The 22,447-nt window shown below is 36.5% G+C and overlaps 1 protein-coding gene across 11 annotated transcripts in view; it reads right to left on the bottom strand.

The window, feature by feature from the left end:
* Piezo (piezo type mechanosensitive ion channel component) overlaps positions 1 to 22,447 on the bottom strand; it is a 144,126-nt gene that overhangs the window by 22,588 nt on the left and 99,091 nt on the right. For 6 of the 11 annotated variants that reach the window (XR_011900476.1, XM_072303891.1, XM_072304045.1 and 3 more), the window contains 11 exons: positions 22,283 to 22,387; positions 21,552 to 21,717; positions 20,586 to 20,771; positions 19,819 to 19,970; positions 18,730 to 18,910; positions 17,622 to 17,785; positions 14,812 to 14,883; positions 12,444 to 12,574; positions 10,934 to 11,170; positions 7,400 to 7,651; positions 762 to 838 (listed from right to left, as the gene is read on the bottom strand). Coding sequence is in view for 10 of the 11 variants with exons in the window: in XM_072303891.1 (XP_072159992.1) it covers positions 762 to 838; positions 7,400 to 7,651; positions 10,934 to 11,170; positions 12,444 to 12,574; positions 14,812 to 14,883; positions 17,622 to 17,785; positions 18,730 to 18,910; positions 19,819 to 19,970; positions 20,586 to 20,771; positions 21,552 to 21,717; positions 22,283 to 22,387 (1,723 nt within the window). In the remaining variant the exon portion in view is untranslated. The remainder of the gene's footprint in view (positions 1 to 761; positions 839 to 7,399; positions 7,652 to 10,933; positions 11,171 to 12,443; positions 12,575 to 14,811; positions 14,884 to 17,621; positions 17,786 to 18,729; positions 18,911 to 19,818; positions 19,971 to 20,585; positions 20,772 to 21,551; positions 21,718 to 22,282; positions 22,388 to 22,447) is intronic. The other 5 variants (XM_072304185.1, XM_072304119.1, XM_072303998.1 and 2 more) reach the window with 5 other exon arrangements.

Here is a 22,447-nt window from a genome sequence, read left to right as displayed (position 1 = left end):
TTTTTGATAAGTTGGATTTTGATTAGCTTTTCCTCCCCTTAGAAATGATTTTTGGAGCTACTTGATGAACTTCTTCGTTTCTTCACAGAACTGTACACAAGTATTGAAAATTCTTTGCCACTGCCCATGAAACAGCTCTAAAAATTTTTACACCAAGATGGAACATATTAAATTGAGACACTGCACGCCTTCAAGCAAAATCTTTTATTGCATATCATCAAAAAGATTCATAAATTGCAAATCAATGGTGAAACTACCGGACTATGTATCTCGGTTTGTGAAATTGTAGACTTCCTGTCGTACTTCATTTTTTAGATGGAAAACTACTCAACGTCAAATCTTGAAAAATTCCTTGATTTTTCTTCTCTAAGGAAAGAAAACTGTGAAAACTTCAAGGAATGATACTAATTTGTTCCCCCTAGAAAAAAAATAAAATAGGAGCAGAGATTTTTGAACACCGCAAGTGAAATATGTGGTCTGGTCATTTCACCGTTGATATTCTCTAATGAATTTGATACTTCATAAATTGAAGAACAATTTCATTTAAAAAAATTTGACAAGATATTTAAATCAATCCAACCTTACAAAGTGCAAGCTAAACAGAAAATGAGTAAAAATGACTGCAAGAGAGCTCAAAGTCAGCGCTATAAGATCAGCAATTGAAATTCATGATTTGTCTAGATATAATACGTTTATATGGAAAAGTTCTATTAGAACTTCTTCAGATTAAGTATGAATTTTTACACTGTGTGTACACTCACTTTCGTAAAAAGATTTTTGGTCCTCTTCTGTGATGACTAGTTGTACCTTTTGAAGTGCTAGGTTGTGGTTCTTCATCCTGAAAATAGAGAGAAAGAAAAATAAAAGGAGGAAGAAAAATAAAAGTAGACTCCTCCCACTCTACAGTGGGAATTGGATACGGCTCGAAACAAAAAATTTGGACTCAGTTTTGACTAGCAGTGGAAACTGCTTTGCAGCATAAAGAAGGATGTTGTGGAGCTGAGACACCAATTGCGTTCTGTCAGAGCGAAAAGTTTTGTGATGATTTAGCATTCAAAGGTCTCGTTACACGATCAAATTCCGGAATCAATTACCATCAAAGTGTCGGGAGTCATCAGTCCTAAAATTATTGCTTTGCTTGATTTTAAAATGAAAACTTGGCAGAAACGTTTCGTCTGGTAGGAAATGATGAATGGTGGCACTCCATTGTGATCAAAATTTGACGGCCCGTCGGCCCGTCCAATTTTGATCAAAGAGGACTGTTGCATGGTCAACATCAGTTATCAACTGGTCTACTTTGATCAGAATTTGTTCAGACTTTGATCGTGTATCTAGACCTTAAGAGTTGATTTGTCCCTGGATAGTAGTAATAGACCTCTTTTAGTCATTCAAAGAAACTAACAGAGGTTACACGTTTGTTCGAGCATCGGCTAAATGCTAACAGCCCATAATTCTGTACTGTGCCAAAAATATTTCTGGATTATAAGATCAAAGGAAAACAGCATCTCCAACTGTACTAAATTTTAATACATAAATACGAGAATTTTGAGTATTCAATAAGTCAAAGATTTTGAGCTTTTAGGGATAAATTATTGTATAAAATGACTCGCTTTCATGGGAGATAGTTAAAATATGGCAATTGCAAACACAAGAGGCGCAGGCCTTCTGTGTTTGAGCATGAGATATTCGGTAGGTCTGCACTCAAGTGGCTGCACAGACAATTTAGGCTAGATAGGAGTAGTCTCTAAAAATTGTGCAGTATGCTACAACATAGTAGTCTCTTAGTTGCTTTCTAAGGAATATTACTGAAGTCTCTTATCAAAGAGGACACGACATACAAGGAAATAAGAGTAATTAGTCTTACTGAAAGGATATAATTTGAAACAGCTTATGTAAGACCAAAAGTTGCTAATATAAGCTTATAAGCCACTAATTCATCAATAATTAGACCTAATATTCCTAAATAACATAAAAAATTACTTCATAGAAAACCCTTTTTACGAGTTAAAAGAATATCTCGACGCAAATCTCCCCAATCCCTAAATTGCCTGAATGTAGTCCCCTAAGTCTTAAGTCTTAGTTCTTCATTTACTGTTTTTTATTTGTTTGTTAAAATTTTTGTTACATTTATTTGATGTTAAATTTTGTTCCATTATATTATTTGACGAGTGTTAAGCTCATAAATTTGTATGAATTTCATGAGGCTATTGCATTAATAAATATATTATTATTATTATTATTATTTTTCATATTCACTGCTGTCACCAGCTTTGCTGGGTTGCTTTAAGCCCTCACACAGGGGCAAACAATGCTCCTAGGTATGAGGGCTGTTTGTGGTTTGGGTGGCCGGGTGGTGGTTTTTTCACTCCCCCTTGGGGGGTGGCTCGTCACGGACTAGGATACCTGTTTTAGGAACCGAGGCAGGGTAGGTGTCTGGAGGACGCCTGCCTAAAGGTTTCTTTCCTGAGGTGGTAGGCGGTAGGGGTGTTTTTGGTGTGTGGGAACGTTCTAGGTGTATTCGCGCTGCTCCACCTAGCTTAAGACCTTCCGGAGGATTCTGGCAGTGCCTAACACAGCAGACTTCTGGGCCAATACTAGCGAATGTTTCCCAGGGATTTCGTTCTTCAGTTTAGTCCAGTCTTTAGAGACTGCTCCGGTAGCTCCTATCACAAAGGGTATGACTCGGGTTTTGGTCTTCCACATCCTGCTGATTTCGATCTCTAGGTCTTTATACTTTAGTTTCTTCTCAGCTTCCTTTTTTGTGATGTTCCTGTCTGCTGGGATAGAGACGTCAATCAGCAGACACGTTTGGCCTTTCCTACGTAGGATGATGTCCGGTCTGTTTGCCTCAACAGTTCTATCGGTTCTGATAGGGAAGTTCCACAGGATCGTTGTCTCTCCATCTCTGGTTGTTGCAGTGTTTTTCGGTTTGTGTTCATACCATTTATCTGCGTCGACTTCGATTCCATATTCTTTGCAGAGGCTGTAGTGAAGTTGGGTGCATACTCTGTCGTGTCTCTCGATATAGTCCTTTTGGGCTAGAATTGGGCAACCTGATGTTATGTGCTCAATGGTTTCTTCGAACTGGTGACAGATTCTGCATTTGCTATTCACATGTTTCTTGTGGATTTTCCTCTCTCGGTACCTTGTGTTTAAGGCTTGATCCTGTGCCGCTACAATTAGGCTCTCTGTTTCTGCTTTTAGTACACCTTTACTGAGCCAGATGGTAGAGAGATTACTCTCGATAGAGTCATTTTCTAGCATCAGTGGATACTGCCCGTGCATGATCTTTCCTTTCCATTTGGTTCTGATGCTTTCTGAGATTTTCTTTTTGATTTTTTGCTTCCTGCTGTTTATGGGGGCCACTTCAAAGTTTTCTCCGAGCTCGGCTTCAAACTTGTTTGCTTCTTTCGCAATGTGGTCTTTGTCTAGAGCAAGGTTGACGGCATATACGGCTTTGAGAAAAGGGTCTTCGTTTTTTTTTTCCTGGAGGTAGTACTTCGCATTGATGATGGAAGATTTGTATGTTGATTCTATTTGCCTAAGTCCTCGTCCTCCTAGTTTTCTGCTCACGTATAGCCTGTCAACGTCTGCGGATGGGTGGTGCATTTTATGCATTGTCAGACATTTTCTTGTTTTTATGTCTAGCGCTTTTATTTCTTTTATTTTCCAATTCAGAATTGCAAATCCGTACTGTAGAACGGGTACGGCTAGTGCTCCGATTGCAGTTATCTTGTTTTTTGCCGTTAGCTCTGTCTTTAGTACTGCTCTTACTCGACGTATGTATTCTCTCTTTACCTTTTCTTTTATTGTCTTATGTTGGATACCTATACTTTCTTCCATTCCGAGGTATTTGTATGTTTCACCTGGGTCTAACTGTCGGATGCTGGTGTCGACGTCTATATCCATGTTTTCTCCGTGGATGTATTTACCTTTCTTGAAGGTTACCTTGGCACACTTATCTAGGCCAAATTTCATACCTATATCGTCACTGAATTCTTTCACCGTCTCGAGTTGATTTTGCAGTTTCTCGTCGCTGCTGCTGAACAGTTTCAGATCATCCATATACAGGAGGTGCGTCAGTTGTTTATGGCCTGCCTTGATGTTATATCCATTGTTCATGTTGTTTAGTCGTGTAGAGAGGGGTATTAATCCAACGCAGAACAGAAGGGGGAGAACGCGTCCCCTTGGTAGATTCCTCGTCTTATTTTAATTTCAGAGGTGATAATTGTATCTGTTTTTCCTCTTAGTTGGATGCATGTTGACCAGTGCTCCATCATGTTCTTACAGGCGTTTACTATATTCGGGTGCACTCCCATGAGTTCCAGTGCACGGATGATCCAGCTGTGAGGCATGCTGTCGAAGGCTTTTTGGTAGTCCAGCCATGCGATCGATAGGTTCTTCTTGTTCTTCCTGCAGTCCTCAATGATGGTTTTGGATATTAAGAGTTGGTCAAGGCACCCTTTAGCTCCTTTGCGGCACCCTTTCTGCTCTATAGGGAGTAGTTTGGCACTTTCTAGGTATTTGTACGTTTTTCGGCCAAGAGTGCCGTGAAGATCTTATACGCTATGTTGAGGCAGGTTATGGGCCTATAGTTTTTGGGATTTGCCGTTTCTCTATTCTTTGCTATCAGATATGTAGTCCCTTTGGCCAGCCATGGTGGGAATTCTTTCCCGTTCAGTAATTTATTGTACTCGGTTGTTAGGTACTTATGGATGCTAGGGATTTTTTTGAACCAGAAGCTTTGTATCTTATCTGGGCCGGGTGCTTTCCAGTTTGCAAGGTTTTTTATGGTAGTTATCAGTTCATCATCACCGAGATCTGTCCATTCCATTTTGTTGTTCGTGACCTCTGAGTCTTTGATCCACCCAGCCTCCGAGTTGTGCTGAGTAGGGACTTCGTAGATTCCTTTCCAGAACTCTTCTACCTTTTCTTTCTCTGGGGTTTCACCGATGTCGGAGGAGTCACCTTTGATGTTCCTGTAGAAGCTTTTGCAGTTGGTTTCGAAGCTTCTGTTGTGAGAGAATTGATTTGATCTTTTCTGGTATCTTCTTATTCTTTGGCTAAAGACAGCAATACGTTGCCTCAGTTGCTCCATTACATTGTCTATACTGCTTTCTTCTCCTTCCGCGGTGTATTTATCCAGGATTGACTGGACTTTGTGGGTTGTCTGTTGTCCTTTTTCCTTGCTCGTTATTTTGAAGTTAGCTAGTACTGAAAGGTTCCTCCTCAGATCTTGGATTCTGAACTCAATTCTTTTTTGCCATAGGGGCTTACTTTCTTTCTTGTTCATTTTAGTTCCTTTTGGGCCGTTCGACTCGTCACTGATTGTGAGGGCTGCAGCGTAGAGCAAGCAGTTGATTTTCCACAGGTCGAGATTTTCTTCGCTCTCAAGCATATTTTGTACTTCATTGTTAGTTCGCATGATGATTTCTTGGTCTTTTTTCGCCCCCTTTATTTTCCTAATCGGCTCTCTTTCTTCCAGATTCATCTCGAGAACTTCTTGATACACGCTTCTTAGCTTTGATGTAGAGGTCGTTGTTTCTAGTGTGCTCGCCGTGTTCTGCTCTTGGGGAGTTGTTTCGTGTTCTGGTTCTGGAGATGGTATTCTTAGCTGCTTACTTCTTCTGGGAGTTTCGTTGGTTTGAGGTGTGTTTGGCGTTGACTCTGATTCCCTGGTGTCAGTTGGATCATTCCGTCTCGACGGGCGGTTCTCGTCGTTTGTGGCATCACCTGGTGAGCTTTCAGTTGTGTGTTGGTCAGTGGATGCTTCTATGGTGGAGTGAACATCGTCTTTAATTTCTTGAAGCTGTTGTTCGGTTAGTTTTTTCTTGTTCTCGATGTATCTTCGTTGCGTGGCTAGCTTATTAGCGTTGAGATGCAGGCGGGCATTAGGGTTTCGTTGCCTCCATAGCTCATAGGTAGCCTTTATGTTGTGGATGCCCGTGTTTTCCTTAACAAACCAATGGCACCATATGACTTCTTTGTATTCCTCTTCGGTCCATTGTACTCTCTGGATGTGGTTGGCTGCATTATTCATTCTGGTAGGGGAGTTTTGGTTGTTATTGGTATTTTGGGTTTTTCTGGTGACACCCAGTTCACATTGTGTTGCTAGGTTTGCGGCTGCATCAGCTTTGATTTCTTCAATTTGTGCCTCACTTAGTTTTTGGTTTTTCGCAATGAATCGTCTTTGTGTGGCGAGCTTGTTTGCATCGATATGCGGGCGGGTGTTCGGATTCCTTTTTCTCCAGAGGTCATAGTTGGCGTTTATATTGCAGCTTTGAGTGCTCTCTTTGATGTACCAGTAGCACCATATTATTTCTTTATACTCTTCTGTGGTCCACTTCACTCGCTCTGTTGCTTGTCTACGCTGTGCGTTTGTGTTCTTACCGGCCGGGCTAGTTGGTGGTGGGCTTTGGGCCTGTGGTGTTTGATTCAGCTGATTCTGCTGTTTCTGCGTTCTTTTCCGTGTTGTCCCAGAGACCTGAGTCAATTCTTCTGCATTATCATCGGTTCGGTCGGTTTTTCCTTTGTAGTTTTGGGTTTTTCTTGCTTTAGAGTTGCGCGTTTCCATATTTGTTCCCACGAGTAAGATGAGGATTTAAGAGGGTCCACCCGTAACCTCTTTCCGGGTAAGGCTATATTAACTCTGGGAGGGCGCCTGGTATCCCAGGGCTCCGTAGGTCGACACCAACATAAGCGCCCTGGTGCCAAGGGACCCGATGGGCACGGTTCGCATAACACCCCGGGTTGGGCTTTTCATTAAGTACTCCTTGGCACATAGAGTGTGCGTCCAGAGTAACTCGGGAAAGGAGGTGCGTCAATACCCCAGACCATAGGCAGTCCTCCCTGCAGATTTATTATTATTATTATTATAATATTTATTGGTTAATGTCAAAACCTAGCAAGTTCATTTTCAGATAAGCCTTGAGTTCCATATAAATGCCTGCATTCTAGGACTCAACAGATATTGGACATGTTTCGTTTTAACATCCACCAATTTATTTATCCTGTAAGCATGGAATGAACCATTGACCAGCCCAAAAAAAAAAAAAAAAAAAAAAAAAAAAAAAAATTAAACCTGTTGCAAGGATCAATCTCTTGATCTTCTGTCTATAACATGAGTAACTTGTTCACTGAACAAGTGGGCAGTTCAGTGCAAATGAATAAAATTAATGCAAAATAAACAGCGCAAGGATATAGCATGGTTCCCAATTTCTTGCGCTGCACCGCCACTGTATTCTTTTTGCTCAAAAAAAAAACGAAGGAAGAAAGTCTCCTGAGTCTACTTGCCGATAGAATGATGTGTTTTTTCTTTTTTGTTCAGGAATAACGGTGTGAGGCGAAAATGAAAATCAATGAGCAAAGATTCAAGGTAACAAAACAAAAAATAACTTACAAACTGTGGATGTCTTTCAATATCTGCTGTGACAGTGAAAGTAGTTGGTTTTTTACTTCTTGAATCTGGTTTATCAACTGTGGATTTCTTTTTCTTCTCAGCTAAACATTCAATACCACCAATTTTACACTCGGGCTCTGTAGACTTTATCATTTCTGAATCACATGGTGAGCAACTGAAGACCTCTTCTGAGCTTGGGGAGGTATTGTATGAACCGGAGGGCGGTTTAGAATCATGGGATGCAGATTTACTCTGATTAGAATCAAAGTAGCATAAAAGCAAAAACAAAAAAATAATAATAAAATGAGAACATCAACGCAGCAATTAACCAAAAAAGATAGAAACAAACTGAAAAAGACATGCAATAAAAAAGAAAAATCAACATGGTGATACTTCATTCAAAGCACAGTCATGCTAAGAAAAAATGCCTGCATGCGCCTTCAGACGTAGCCACATTTCCTTCAATAAAAACCGAATTTACTGGGGAAATTAATAACATTTCTTCACAATTTTCAAACAATTTTGTCTGCAATTTAATGTTACATATCTGAAAATTTCAAGGAAAAATAAGCATAACTTTCCTCAAATGTACATGTTTTATCTGGAGAAATTTGGCAACTCTTGAATGTTCATACAGAGTTTTTTCTTAGCACGACAGAACAGCTCCATTTAAATTTCAGACTAGTGTAAGCAACAAAATAAGAAATAAGATGCTTAGGGTAGGTTAGAATAAGCCAACTTGAATCTGGCTCCATGTTCTCTGGAGTAAAATATACGAGGGTCGTCCAGAAAATAAGTTTACCTCCTAAATATCTCCTAAATTAAGGTAGGTAAAGAAAATCTGTAAAAAGCATTGAAAAGCCACTACTCTCAGCTCTCTAACGCCCTATAGATTTTTAAATTTGGTTTGATGTAACTATGGAAAAGCAGGTTTTTCTGAACCCACCTCCTTTCCTCACGGGTCCAAAATTTCACTGAGCTTCATTCGCAAGTGAGCCGCTGTGCCTATTGCTTACGGCAAAAAAGTGGCTTACAGGTGGTTGAAATACATGTAAAACATAAGTAAAGACTTTACTTGAGTGGGAAATAGCAGTATTAGCCGTGTTCACTTCAAAATCAGCTGCATCCAAGCAAAAGTTTGCAGAATTGTCAGTGTTAATTCTCACTAGCTAATTGCATAAGCATTCAAATTATCCTGCTCGTTCTCGAAGAAATGATGATTGAAGATGCATGATTTGGAAAAATATGGAGCTTTCACAACTTTCTTATCATAAATGATCCTGAATTTGTGCAGTTACGGTCACTTTTCTTGGCAGGAGAATGAATAATGGAACTCAATTCAGACACCGAAACCAAATTCAGGGTTACAACTCCTTGAGCTGACCAAATGTAGCTTAACATTTCCATGTACTGCAGTCCAAAGCCACCACTTATGAAAGTAAACACCGTCAATCCTGCTATTTTTTACTTGAGAAAAGTCTTTACTCATGTTTTACAAGTATTTCAACCACCACTAAGCCACTTTTTTGCCACAAGCGACAGACACAGCGGCTCACTTGCGAATGGAGCTCAGTGAAATTTTGGACCCGTGCGGAAAGGAGGTGGGTTCAGAGAAACCTTTTTTCCTAGAGTTTCATCAAACCAAATTTAAAAATCTATAAGGCGTTAGATAGCTGAGAGTAGTGGCTTTTCAATGCTTTTTACAGATTTTCTTTAACTACCTTAGTTTAGGAGATATTGAACAGGTAAACTTACTTTCTGGACGACCCTTGTAATAATAATAAAAAAAATTTAATGATCGACTTGACCTGTACTAAATTTAGATAAAGTGTGTATTTCATAGAGGCTGAAATCATTTTCGAGAATAGAGTAAATTTAATTAAACAAAAATAATTCACAAATTTAAGAGTGATTATTTCCTGTTTAGCGTCACCATAACTAATATGTAGTTTGGTAATAGCTCTGAATTGAATATTTGGATGAATGAACTGGAATTTTTGGGAAAGTATCCTTGTTTAAATTTGTACGTTTTCACAAGGTTCTCAACAAATTTTGGACGAATATTATCCTGATTTTTTCGATTTTTTCAAGCCAAATTGAAATTTTCTTCAGACTTTTTCCTGACTTTTTTCTGACTTCTCTGACTTTCCCAGGTTCTCAAGCTGTTTATTTCTCCATGACAGTTCTGGGTTTTCCAGGCTGCTGGGAACCCTGTTTTAATATTGTGGGGCTTTTTTTTACTCCAGGCGATGAAAAAGAGACAAATTAAAAGAATTTGCAAAATAACGTAAAGGCATGCAAAATTGCACACATGCAATTATTACGTGGGAAACAGGAAGAATGAATGGAGCTTGATTTGGCAAAACAAATAGACTTTCTCTCTTCATATAATTTCAAATTTCTGAAAAGGTTGTAAACCCCTGTTAATCTTGATTGCCTGTCATTTCTTCATTGTCTACTTGTCCTTCAAAGAAATAATGAGTAAATAATTTTTAGAAGGATCAACATAACTTCACCTCATTATAACTTGCAAATCATAGTATAACCTTTTTCAATCCATCTGCAATTTGCTTAATTGACTTAAAACCGATTTTGAAAAACTAATAATTTAATCTTATTAAACCCTTGAAAAGCTTCACATTAAGTATAGCACAGGAAGCATCCACACACTTAATGAAAGTTAAGGAAAAAAAAACACTAAGAAGTGGCCCGAACTGAATGTAACAAGGTGGAGAAATAGTGCTGGGTCCACACCATTTCGCGGGGAAAACAAAGCCAAGAAGTTCCAAAAATTAAAATTAGAGTCAAAATTAATTTTTTGAACTCTAATGCACACCAGTACGAAACTGAGGGGGGAGAGTGTCCAGCTCAGGCAGTTTGCATCGGAATATTAAATTGGAGTCACGTCGAGAGATCCATACCGGTTTGGGCCTTTTCAGACCTCATCAGTAGATCACACTCGGCAGTGAAACCAACTTAACATGCCGCAAAATCCAAGACGGCATTAAAATGCCGGCATGGATATGACGCGGGGCATGACACAAAAGTGTGATCCTCGCGCCATCTACCGTCGCTGCTGAACAACTCTCATAACAAAACAAGGAAAACCCGAAAAATATAATTTTGACTCTAATTTTAATTTTTGGAACTTCTTGGCTTTGTTTTCCCCGCAAAATGGTGTGGACCCAGCACTATTTCTCCACCTTGTCACTTAATGAAAGTCATTACACAAATAACAGGGGATAATGGCGGATTCCTACAAAAATAACAAAGCAATGAAAACCAGTCTGGTACTTCAAGTACAAAAAAAAAAGAAAAATCTTGCTTCCCGACACAGATATAACAATTAAAATTTTAAATCGATTCTTGTCAAAATCACATTGAAAGTCAATGCCATTCATTGCTCCACTCAAAGAACTCGTGCATCACAGTTTAGATGATGGAATACCTACGAATTGAACAACTAAAGACAATTACTAAGAAGTGCTAGATATTAAGGATGGTCAATAAATGTATTCAGACTGAAGAACTCACGCATTTGGCTAAAGAGGTTAAACTTCTCCATGCAACTTTTTCATCGGAGTCAGATGGAGATGCAGTGGACATGAGAGGAACAGAATGTCTTCTGGAAGGTAAGGAGGCCTTATCAGACGAAGAGCGCTGAAGCCACATCTTCCTCTCTTTTGTGGTGTCAGAAATGGTTTTTTTACGAATTTTTTCTTGCTCAGCCACAGTTTTTTGAATATCCGTCTTCATGACAGCAGTTAGTAGCTGTAATTACAATTAACGCACATAACACCATGCAAGCAAGCAGATAAAACAGTTGTTGATTCAAAGAAATCATTGTTATTTTTTCATCATTATGATACAGCATATAAAAGAAAAATCAAGGAAATTATTTCAAACTATGATCTAGCTGAATAAAACGCAGGAAGTTAAACAATTTTAATCGGGATATTCTGGCCTGGTTTTGTAGAGAAAAAAAGGAAAAATGCAGAAAAGCTGGTATGAAGCATGTAAGCCCTTTGGATTAATACATTTTTTTTTTGTAATTTAAAGGATGTGGAGACTCCAGCTGAGGAAACAAAAGTTGAATTCGAGGAGGTAAAAGTTTTGAATCTTCATTTAAGCTTTCAAAAAAAAAAAAAAAAAAAAAAAAAAAAAATGTAAATATTTTATTTGGTGGACTTTATTCCTTCTTTGCAATTTTATAAGTAATTTTTCGTCCACAGACTTTCAAAGAATACTAATTAATACACTCTCAGAATATTTCTTCAGCATAATATAATCGTTTGTATCAATTCTTATAATACAAAAGTAATTTGTAGATAACATTTTCGCCAGATTTGAAAAAACAAAAACATTATGAAGGTGAGATAAAATACTGAACAAAAATACGACTTAGTGAATTATCTTTGATCTTGTACTACATGAAAAGTAATATGGGGAATTTGTTTTGTTTGTAATACCTTATCTTGTTTCATATTTTTCTTCCCGCCAATTTCTCGTACCTACGTAGTTATTAGGAAACTGGAGAGATCGAATATTTTCCAAAACAATTGTGCCCTAAAATCGGATTTTTCTCGGGTTTCAAAAAAACAAATTTTATGGCCAATCCCCAGAAATCCGTGAAATCGAAGTTTCATTGTACTTCCTTTTCAACATGTTCAGTGCAAAAACTGGTGCTTCTTTAAAGTCCTAGATTTTTTCTTCAAATTAAATGTTCACCATATGTCCTTGAGTATTAAAAATCGCTGAATTGAAAATACAGATAATGTAAAGGACCAACCAAATGTTACAAGGTATAAAAAGATCATGCGATTGCAAGCTCTGGTTATGTGGCAAGAAATATGGACCAAGTGCCGGCATGTATCATTACATTTGGATATCACGCCACTAGCAGTTAATTAAAGAGGTAGTGCTCACAAAAACCAAAGTATTGAGCTACCACTACTCTCAAGAAGGGATTCTATTTACATTGACAAGAAAACAGAAAAAACCAAATGTGATTGGGAAATTGCTTGAATAAAAGGAAAAAAGTTACCTCTGAAACTGTAGGTTCTGTTGGTTTGCCTTCGCCATAAAAAGATTCCTTGGATTCACTTTTTCCTTCTGATATTAAATCCAACTCTTCATCAACGTCATCAAACATGTAATAATCGCCTGATCGAATAGCTGTAGGAAATATGAGGCATCATATAAGAACACGACTTAGAGGATAACAAATTATGCTTATTCCTATAACTTGAAGAACAATTGATTAAACGCAAGATTAAAAGATTTAAATCACAAAGTAAATGATGAATGGTACGATGAAATACCGATATTGTAATATACAGTAAAGTGGAATGGCCCCAAGATACTGAATTACTTTTTCCCGATTCAGCAAGATCATCGCTCTTCATTTCTACCATTGTTATGTTACAGTTTGGCTTCGACAGCTTTCATTCAGAAAGGACCACTAGTCAGGTATGAATTCAAGCAATCTAATACATGTTCAACCAAAATTTCACAAAGAACACGATTCGCACAATGGAATTCACTGGAATTTTCTGTGAACGGAGATATTCGTGTTTTTAGTTTATATTGGTCACAAAAATATTGAAATCTCCACTCACAAGAAAAACAATAGTTTGCTTGAATCAAATCATACACTACAAGGGTTTTGGCAGGCTTCTTAATCAAGCAATGTATCTTCCCCGCCTCAAGTTGTTTAAGTTTTAACAACATACAACAGATGGCCGAAACAACAGGACAGAGGTTGCCTTATATTCATACCGCAGAGACCGTCACAGTAACGCTTAGTGCACAATTTGACTTGCATGGACTTTTGGTCCTTCATGCGCAGGAAGTTTGTATTAACACATCAGAAAGCGTTAAATATCTTGCTTACGAGTAAATTTCAGTGATTTTCGTTGCGCGGATTGTAGTCTGCGTCAAATTTTGATGAGATAACATGTATCAGAATGCTTAAAGTTTCACTTTGTCTTGGTCCATTACAGTGAGACTGACTAACATTAACTCACTCATACTTAAGGGTACTTGCACTTGATTGAGCACAAGTCAGGATAAAAATTAAAGTACCAAAGTACGTTTTCTCGTAGAAATTTTATGCAGAACACATTAAATAAGTTTGAAATGTATAAAATCAACTAGAGAGTGAAGGTTAGAGTTAATAATTTAAATTAGCTTGTATCAATATTTATAAACGTATATTTTACAAGAACAATTTTCCTTAACCCTTCCGATACCAAAAAAAGTTAACCTGTCCTGCAAATTAACATTCACTTAAGGAATGATGGAATACACTGAATTTGAGATACGCTATTGGTATTACACATATCGACCATGAAATTACCAGAACATGTACCTCAGTTTGTGACGTCAGAGAGTTCCTGTTATACTTCATTTTTTAAATAAATAACTACTCAATGTCAATGCTTGAAAACTTTCATGATTTTTCTTTGTGCGAGAAAAACTCGGCGAAAACTTAAAGGAATAATATTGACTTGTTCTCCTTCAAAAAAAAAAGAATGGAAGCAGTGATATTTAAACCCCGCTGATGAGATAAGTGGTATGGTAATTTTACTATCAACATATAGTGCATGAACTAGCATTATATTGCTGTTACAAGAGCTAAAACTCAGGCATATTTCCGACACGGAGTCATTTTCACATGTCACTGCATCAGAGAGGAAGATTCAAAGTGCTTGCAATGCAACTTTCTTTCCTTGTCTGGTTTAAAGAATTTCCTTGGAATATCTTAATTTGGTATTGGAAAGGCTAAGCATTTCTGGTGGCTGAAAGAAAATGTTACAGATCAAAAATTCTCATGCAACAGCAAACAAGACGACAAAAAATATTGTCAAGGGGCAACACTTCAAAAAAATTTAATGTGAGATAAGCTAAAATGATAGAGAAAACTTTCATGTTAAAAGAGTTTGAAAGCACAAGAATATGATACAAAGCTCGATTAATGAAAGAGTGAGCCACAAGGGCAATTAGTTCTAGTGCAATTGATCAATTGTGCTCTGCTAAAGTTTTGATAAAGGTGAATACGGTGATGACTTGTCTGCTCTTTCACAGGAGGACACAGTCACAGACACTAATTAACATGAGTTTGAAATATTTTCATTCAGAGTATTATGTGCCGCAAAAAAAAAAAAAAAAAAAAAAAAAAAAAAAACATGAAATATTGTGCAAAAACTCTTAATTCTGACGGTGCGATTCATTTTAGTATAGATAAAAATTGACATCATGAGATACTTATTTACACAAAAAGAAAAGCAAAGAAGGAAGTATAAAAGGGAGAAATCATCGAAGGAAAACCGAGAAAACTACAGATTGAAGAGCCACAACCAGAAACATGTTGATGCGTTGGGTTATTTTTTTTAAGCTTGAGAAAAATTTACCAGCTCGATTGGTTGTGGCACTTAATCGACGGAATTTTGGCCCAGGAATGGGTCTCCATGGATAATAATGTCCTAAATAATAATGTAAAATGCAATTAAGATACATTCAAACGAATTACATCAATTATTAACACAAATAAGATACACTTCCTTTTACCAATATTGAGACTAGCCCTGATGAGATAATTGATCTAGTCAGTGTCAACCGAGCTTTCTTTGATAATTTGAATTGAGTGAACGTTCAAACAACGTTCCTTAAAATCTCTTCCTTAGATTATTCAGAGAATAAATTAATACAAATGATAGATAAGCACAGCTACAAGATGTTTATTCCAGGGTTGAATACATCTGTGCCATATAGTGCCGATCATAATTTAAAGAAACCCACATTGTATGATCTTCATGTTAAAACCAGTTAACAAAAGAAAATAAACAAATATGTAAAACCATAAAATAAGGTAAACTGAAAAACCGGAGGGAAGGGAAATACATAGACATGTAAGAGAACAAATACTGATGATGTTAAAAAATTTGGAAGTAGAATGTATCGTTGATCTTCAAAAACCAAAATCAAAAAGAGCGAGAATAGAATAACAGGGCACTAGTGGATGACAAAAGAAAATTATGAGAACAAGGGTAGAAAGTGGAAAGACCAAATCAAGGTCATTTTTTAGCTACTGCCACTGTTTGATGATGAAGTTATACTTGAAAAGGAGAAAGGAAAACATAAACTTACAAGAATAAATAAAGACAATAAAAGTGATATTTACAAATTTTGATCTTGTGAAAACATCGAGAAGCTCAAAGCAACATGACATCTATGATAGAGAAAGGTGTCGTACATGTATGATGAGAGGAAACTGAAAAAGAGCATCTGGGAGATCTTGCAAGATGATTTTGAAGCCAAGGAGGTCCAACTCCAAGACTTGATTGCCTACGATGATGGGATATGGTCGCACCAGAGGGCGGTGGAGAAAAAACAGACAGGGAATCATCGAATGATGTGCGTCTCGGATGAAATTCTGAGTTTGGCGGGGAGCCAAAGGAGATTCGTTGAGGATCAAGATAATGATCAAGAGAAACAGTCATTATGGCGGAAGTAGGAGTGGGAGCCTGAAGATACGAATTGGGTCGCGTTGCAGCAGGGGTTCCTTCTTCAACCGGTGTGTAAAAACCTTGAGGAGAGGTAGCTGATGATATTTCAGGAGATGAGTCATGCGCCAGTGGAGCTTGAGCTTCAATAGCACCCTGGTTACCTATTATGTGGTTGGCATAAAACAGAACTCTTAACCATTCTTGCCTAGGGGTGTCCGGTGGTGCCTAGTAAGCTATCGAAATGGCTTTATTGAGAAGTACTGAAGATAAGGAGACCCTGACTGATATGCATGTTTCAGTTTTCAGAGATAGTAAAAGTGAGCTGTTGCCATGTATATCAGGTCTATAGGCCATGTAAATCGACGCATGGGGGGGGGGGGGCATTGTATTGACCAGACCTGTGCGATTAATTGAACGCTCATCGTAATCGTGATTAATTATTTTAATTGTAATCGTGATCGATAGCTTACTGACAAGGACTTACTGCAGCAACCCTAATGATCTTGAGCATCTGTTACCATGAAAACATACTGATTGATTGTTCAGATTAATTAATATAAAACAATTAGTAGGTATAATAGGCAAACAAGTATTGAACATTCTAATCGTCCTTAATTATAGAAGCAAAATCTTTACCTGAAAGCATACTGAATACTTGATATCCAGTCATGATATATTTGATTGGACACAATGATAAAATTGCAATTGATGAATCTTTCTAAATGGACAAAATAATCGTGCTATGCACTTTCAACTATTTCCACTTAGAAAATCCATTGAGGTAGGAATTGACTGATCAGAACCAAGAGGTAGGTAAAAATGTATAGTTTTAATTAGCCACACACAGTCAATATTAATTCACTCGCAGTCGATAGGATATTTAATCAAATGGTACACAAAAATTCATACTGTAGTAGAAACTCAATACAACATCCATCTGGATACCAATTTAGTGCAGCATTTGTTCCAAATTCTGGACATTTTCCTTTAACAAATTATTATTAGTTGAAGCTGGCGAAAAAAGTTTATAAAAAAAACTAAAAAGAAAAAAAAATACTTTTGAGGGTTGTTGTACAGTAGACTCTCGATAATTCGAACCTCGATAATTCGAAAACCTCGTTAATTCGAAGAAAAGTCCGTTTCCCTAGGAAACTCTCTATAATTCGAAGAAAATCAATGTATTTTTCTCCCCTCGTTATTTCCAAATTTTTACGCTGGCTCGACCCTCTATAATTCGAAATTGCGATGAAAATTCTCTCTGTAATTCGAAGTGTGGGAAGTAAAAATGGTCCTCCCTCTATAATTCGAAATAAGGCGGTACATTCCCTCTACAATTCGAAGTCAACTGTTTATGTACCTGGGTGTCTGAAAGAGCTGATAGGATTGTCAAAATGTAAACATGTAATTAATAATTTTAAAATTAAATATAAATAATTAATACTTAATAATAACTTAGTGTAATTTTCACCTTCGTTAAGAAATAAACTGATATATTTGGTTACTTTTGACGTAAAATCCGTCCGTTTGCCTCTCTACATTCGAACCTCTCTAATTCGAAATCCCTCCGCATGAATCTCTTTAATTCGAACTCTCTTTATTTCGAAACCTCGCTAATTCGAAGAAAAAACCGATTCCCTCAATTTCGAATTATCGAGAGTCCACTGTATTAAGATTTGACTGTACTATTTTTCAAGATATTAGTGTACGATACATACCCAGGTAATGAGTTGCAGGTTCTTTGTAATTAGGACCTTGGATTCGTTTCTGTGATGCTTTGATGCGATCCATTTTATACTTAATTTTCTCTAAGATTTTTCGCTCAGTTTCTTGTTGTTCTTGAATTTGTTTTTGACTCAATTCTTCGATTAACTCTGCCCCTCTGAGAGTCGATTAAAAAGAGAAAAAGAAAGTAATTAAATACAGCGTTACTTTTACAGTGTAGAAGTAGAAATATTTTGATGGATATGGGTGATGGTCTGGCTGAACAAGATAAGATTTTATCTTGAAGAAAACATTGAAAAAATTTCAAGATGAAAGCACAGTAGCTGAACCCACTTGTATGACATTCAAACACATCATTTTTTCTAGAAATGCAAAAAATAAATCAAATGAGAAACACTTCTGAGATTTAGGTGTTATTTTTTTAAAAAAGGATTAATCACTACAGTAACTATATTATAAAGAAAGCAAGCATTTTGGGGTCCAAAAATCCCTGAAACTTTTTTTGTTCTATTCCCTGGCGAATGACATTTTAAGTTTGGCAATTCGATTGGAATACTTTAGCAAATAACAATTTCAAAAGACGTCAATTTTGCATATCAATGGCCAAGGTGTAAAACGATGTACCCCCATTGTGATGTTTCAAAATTTTCATTCCTATTTTATTTTAATGAAGACAAACAAGTCAACTTGGCTTGAAATTTAAATAGAATAATTTCTGCTAATGGAGAAAAAAAATCAAGCTGGTTTCCACGAAATTACATTCATAAGTTTTTCGAAGAGGAGATAAAGTATGACCGGAAGTCTGCAACATTACAAACGAAGATACATCGTTTCACACTTTAGCCATCAATATTACTGTTTCCTGATGGTGGCAAAGAGCTCCAGCTGCTTGCACTACTTTTTTTTGTTCTTTAAAACTGAGTTTGTTTTCACAATTTTAAATATATATTCCTGTCGCATACTGTGAAGTCTTAATAACACATTTGACTGTATTGCTTCAATCCACCTTAGGTTGAAGAAATACATTTCATTGTGAATACACCAACTGCAGAAAAAAAAATTGACATTCAGAGAAACATACAGAATAATATAAACAATTACCTTGAAGCCAAAATGGCCATTGCTTTGGTCTCATCAATGACATGGAAGAAATAATAACTGTTGAATAACCTGCGTTGAATGATAAGTAACAAGAACGTGAATCCATCCCAAGCTAGTCCTTCATAATTAACCGCGTCTGATTTGAGATCTCCGATACCTGGTCCAACTTTGAATTCAAAATCTGCAGCATGAAAAAATATAAAATGACACGGTTGAAATTGAAAATAAATAAAAAAAAGTACTCCGTTAGGGAAAATTCATAACACAGAAAAATTACATAAAAAATAATAATTTTGCATAAAAAAACTGGACAGTGTTTAATAGGAAGGAACCTTTTCACATTGAGCCGATTTCACAAGAATTGAGGTGAAAGTTTACATGTTCTTGCTGCTAGAAACCTTTGGGATCTACTGGAGTTTAAATAGTCCCAACCAGTGTCTTTATGCGGGATTTTTATTTGAACCAAAAGAATTGAAATTAATGTTTTATCTATTAAATTAATCGTGTTTTTGTCACCGGCTCCCTGTTGCTTCTTTCAGAGTAGGTGAAATCAAATCAAAGAAAGCAATCAAGTACCCATCTGTGACAGATCATATTTAGCGAACCAATTTACAAAAATGAACAAAGTTTTTTCTGTTAATTCAATTTTGAATGCTGCAAGGACTCGGTTGCCAAAGGACTAAAGTTGCTTGAAGAGCACATTGCTGAGTTTTTGGCGAGGATCCAGCAGTGGAAATGCTGCAATTGGCCCGAGGGCAAACAAATTGTATTCCTATGTAATCAGTTCCTTTCTGTAAATTATAAATCACCTGTGGCAGACCAATCCACTTTTCAAATCGACATTTCTAAATGAAAAAATTATTTCTGCAAAAAAGGTCTCGCCATAAAATACAGAAGTACTTACTAGGCCTGTTCGGACCAATCATTAACTCAAGTTTCTCAAAAAGCCTGAACGTAGTCCAATTAATATGTTGCAAAATTTGGAACTAAAAATAAAATAAAAAAAAATTATATGATTACTGAGAAAAGAATTGAAAGAAAAAATAAACGCATAAAAAATATGATTATTTCTAAGGCAAATGAACTGACCTGATTGTAGTTTGTTGATACACGATATTTCTAGGAGCTGAGTCAACCAACAAAACTTTTCTTGCATGACTTTGATGAATAAACAAGCAGGAATTTGAAGCAAGGTTTTCGATAAAATGACTAAAACGTTGTATAAGATTAGGTAGTCCCACCTATAAAGAAGAAAAATCAAATTTCACTTAAAAGCGTATGTATTGTGCAATGGTAGTGCGTTATAGGTCTGAGTACACAAAGTTCCTTCACACAATGATTTGTAATGTCAAAACAGTTGAAAACGTTGACGGTTTGGTCTCTGTCAAATCAAAGGAGATATCGCAGAAAGATATAGCGCGTTTCAGGACTACCCAAGGTAAATCTTGTTTGCAGCACTTCAATTAAGTTTACAATGATCAAACTGCTTGCCTCTCTGACCATCAAGACATTACTTTGCAAGTTATTGTATCCAGTGGCTGCAGTGTCTCAGGAAACTAGTGAATTCAGTAATTCTCAGAGGTAAATTTTGATAAAAAGAGGTTGCGCATAGTTCCATTGCAGATTATTTCTACTTATTTTTTAAAAAAAGGCTACCCTTGATTGCTAGTGTCATTGCAAAGATAGGACAAGCATCACAAATAATGTCCAAGGGTTTGAATTGGCAAAGTCATCATCTCCCCCTTAAAAAAATGTAATTAGCCAGAGAAAATGGCACACAATGAAATAAGTGGCCCTTCACCCCACCTACTCTGTATTTAAATTTGAAACAAACATTGAACTGATATTTCGCTCACCATTTCAGGATTATTCTGATTGGCCTCAGGTAGAGGTCATTTCCAAGCCATAGGAAAATGAAAGCACCAATCAAATAACCTAAAGAGAAGAACGTGATTCGATGGGTACCCGTTAAAAATATAAACGCTAAAGTGAGCCAAAGGAATCCTTGAACAAAAATTCTTTTTCCAATGTCAAGCCATCCTCTGTAAAGGAAATACAAAATAAAATACAGAAACTTATTGAATGCAATACATTGATAGGATCCGTTATTACAAAGAGGCAATTTGATGCACGAGTCATTTCAACAAAAATGCACATAATCTCTCTGTGGAATCTCTTTTGAAATAATAACTCAGGAAAAGCATTTTAGGCACATCTAATAAGGTGGAGTAAAAATCAAAACCAACTCCTTAAAATTGATCGACATGGATCAGTATCTCTTTAAAAAAGGTCAACTTTCAAACATAGGAAACTCTCACTCTAAATGATGCTCTTGAAATAACTGATCATTACCACAAGATCGAAGATCAATTTCTTTATTTAAAATTAAAAAGAACTAGGCTTCATGGGGCATATTCTGCATACCCCCTTGTCCTCTATCATAAAAGCAACATCAGATATTATTTTAAGGCATTCGCTAATCCTATTATGAGAAGTTGTTGAAGGAGGATTTTCTGAAATAAAACACACAAGACAACAAAGATGATGAAAAATCGCATTTCAGAGCAATTGGTAAAGTTTCTCTTCCAGAGAACTTTTTCTTTTCTTCTATTCAAATGGCAAAGTCTAAAATGCATGGATTCCATTGTTATCCGAAAGAGATAAGCAAGGAAGCACAACATCTTGGAGCTTGTATAATCAATTCTCGGCTAGTAAATAAATATTTTAATAAGAAATAAATGGCTCCATGGAGTGAGTTAAGTAAAACATTTTCATTTTTTCTGTTAAGGTTTCAAAAAGAAAGATGTCATTTGGAGGCTGACCGTGCAGAGGAGATGAAATCTGGGGTAGGATTTTGGAAGTTTGGTTCGTCAATTAGATGAATGATAGATTCGTTGCTGCCGCCAACATAATCAAGGCCTTGATGTCGTTTTTCGATCCGAAACACGACAGCCTGGCGGGAGGCAATCAATAATAAAATAAAATCACCTGCGAACAAAAAAAAGGAGGGGAAATCTGAGTTAGAAAAATCACACAACAGTCAAAAATTTGTTTGTGCAGTATTATTTTTCTTCTTCTTCCTTTTATGAGTATTTAGTGAATGGTGTTTTTGAACCAGGTTCATCAAGAAATTGTTTCAAAGATTTTGCAAATGCATTACAATAAAAATAAAAAAACGAAATAAATAAAAGAGAAATAGACACTAAAATGGAAAATAAAAAATGATATGATGAAGAATGTTGAGTGAAATGATTGAGAAGAATCATTTTACATTGCTGCATAATATAAGTGCTTAGGTTCATCTACTCAGGAACTTTGGTTTGTTTAACCTTGCTACAGCTGCTGATATTGCTTTCATGAGTCGTTATATTCTCTTTTCTTTTTCTCTGGATTTAGATACAAGTATGATAATTAATAATTTATTAAAAGATTACTTTATGCCTGTTCATGTTTGCCAGTTTCCAAGTTTGTACTATTTCTTTCTTTTTTGTAAATGATGGGCTTGCCCTGACATTGTTGAAAATAAATAAATAGATAAACAAATATCACTCACATAAGACTCTGGAAACTTTTTTGGTATTACGAGATTCATCGGCTAAGAATAACCAGACTCGTAGATTGTGCAATAAGGTGGAATCAATGTTGCACCATGGAAAACCTGAAAAACAGAGAGAAATATTTTCAAATATACAACTCTGGCTCAGAAGTTAGAAGCACA

Source organism: Bemisia tabaci, chromosome 1, assembly GCF_918797505.1.
Source record: "Bemisia tabaci chromosome 1, PGI_BMITA_v3".
Classification (NCBI taxonomy): domain Eukaryota; kingdom Metazoa; phylum Arthropoda; class Insecta; order Hemiptera; family Aleyrodidae; genus Bemisia; species Bemisia tabaci.
This window is presented reverse-complemented; position numbering and strand designations above follow the sequence as displayed.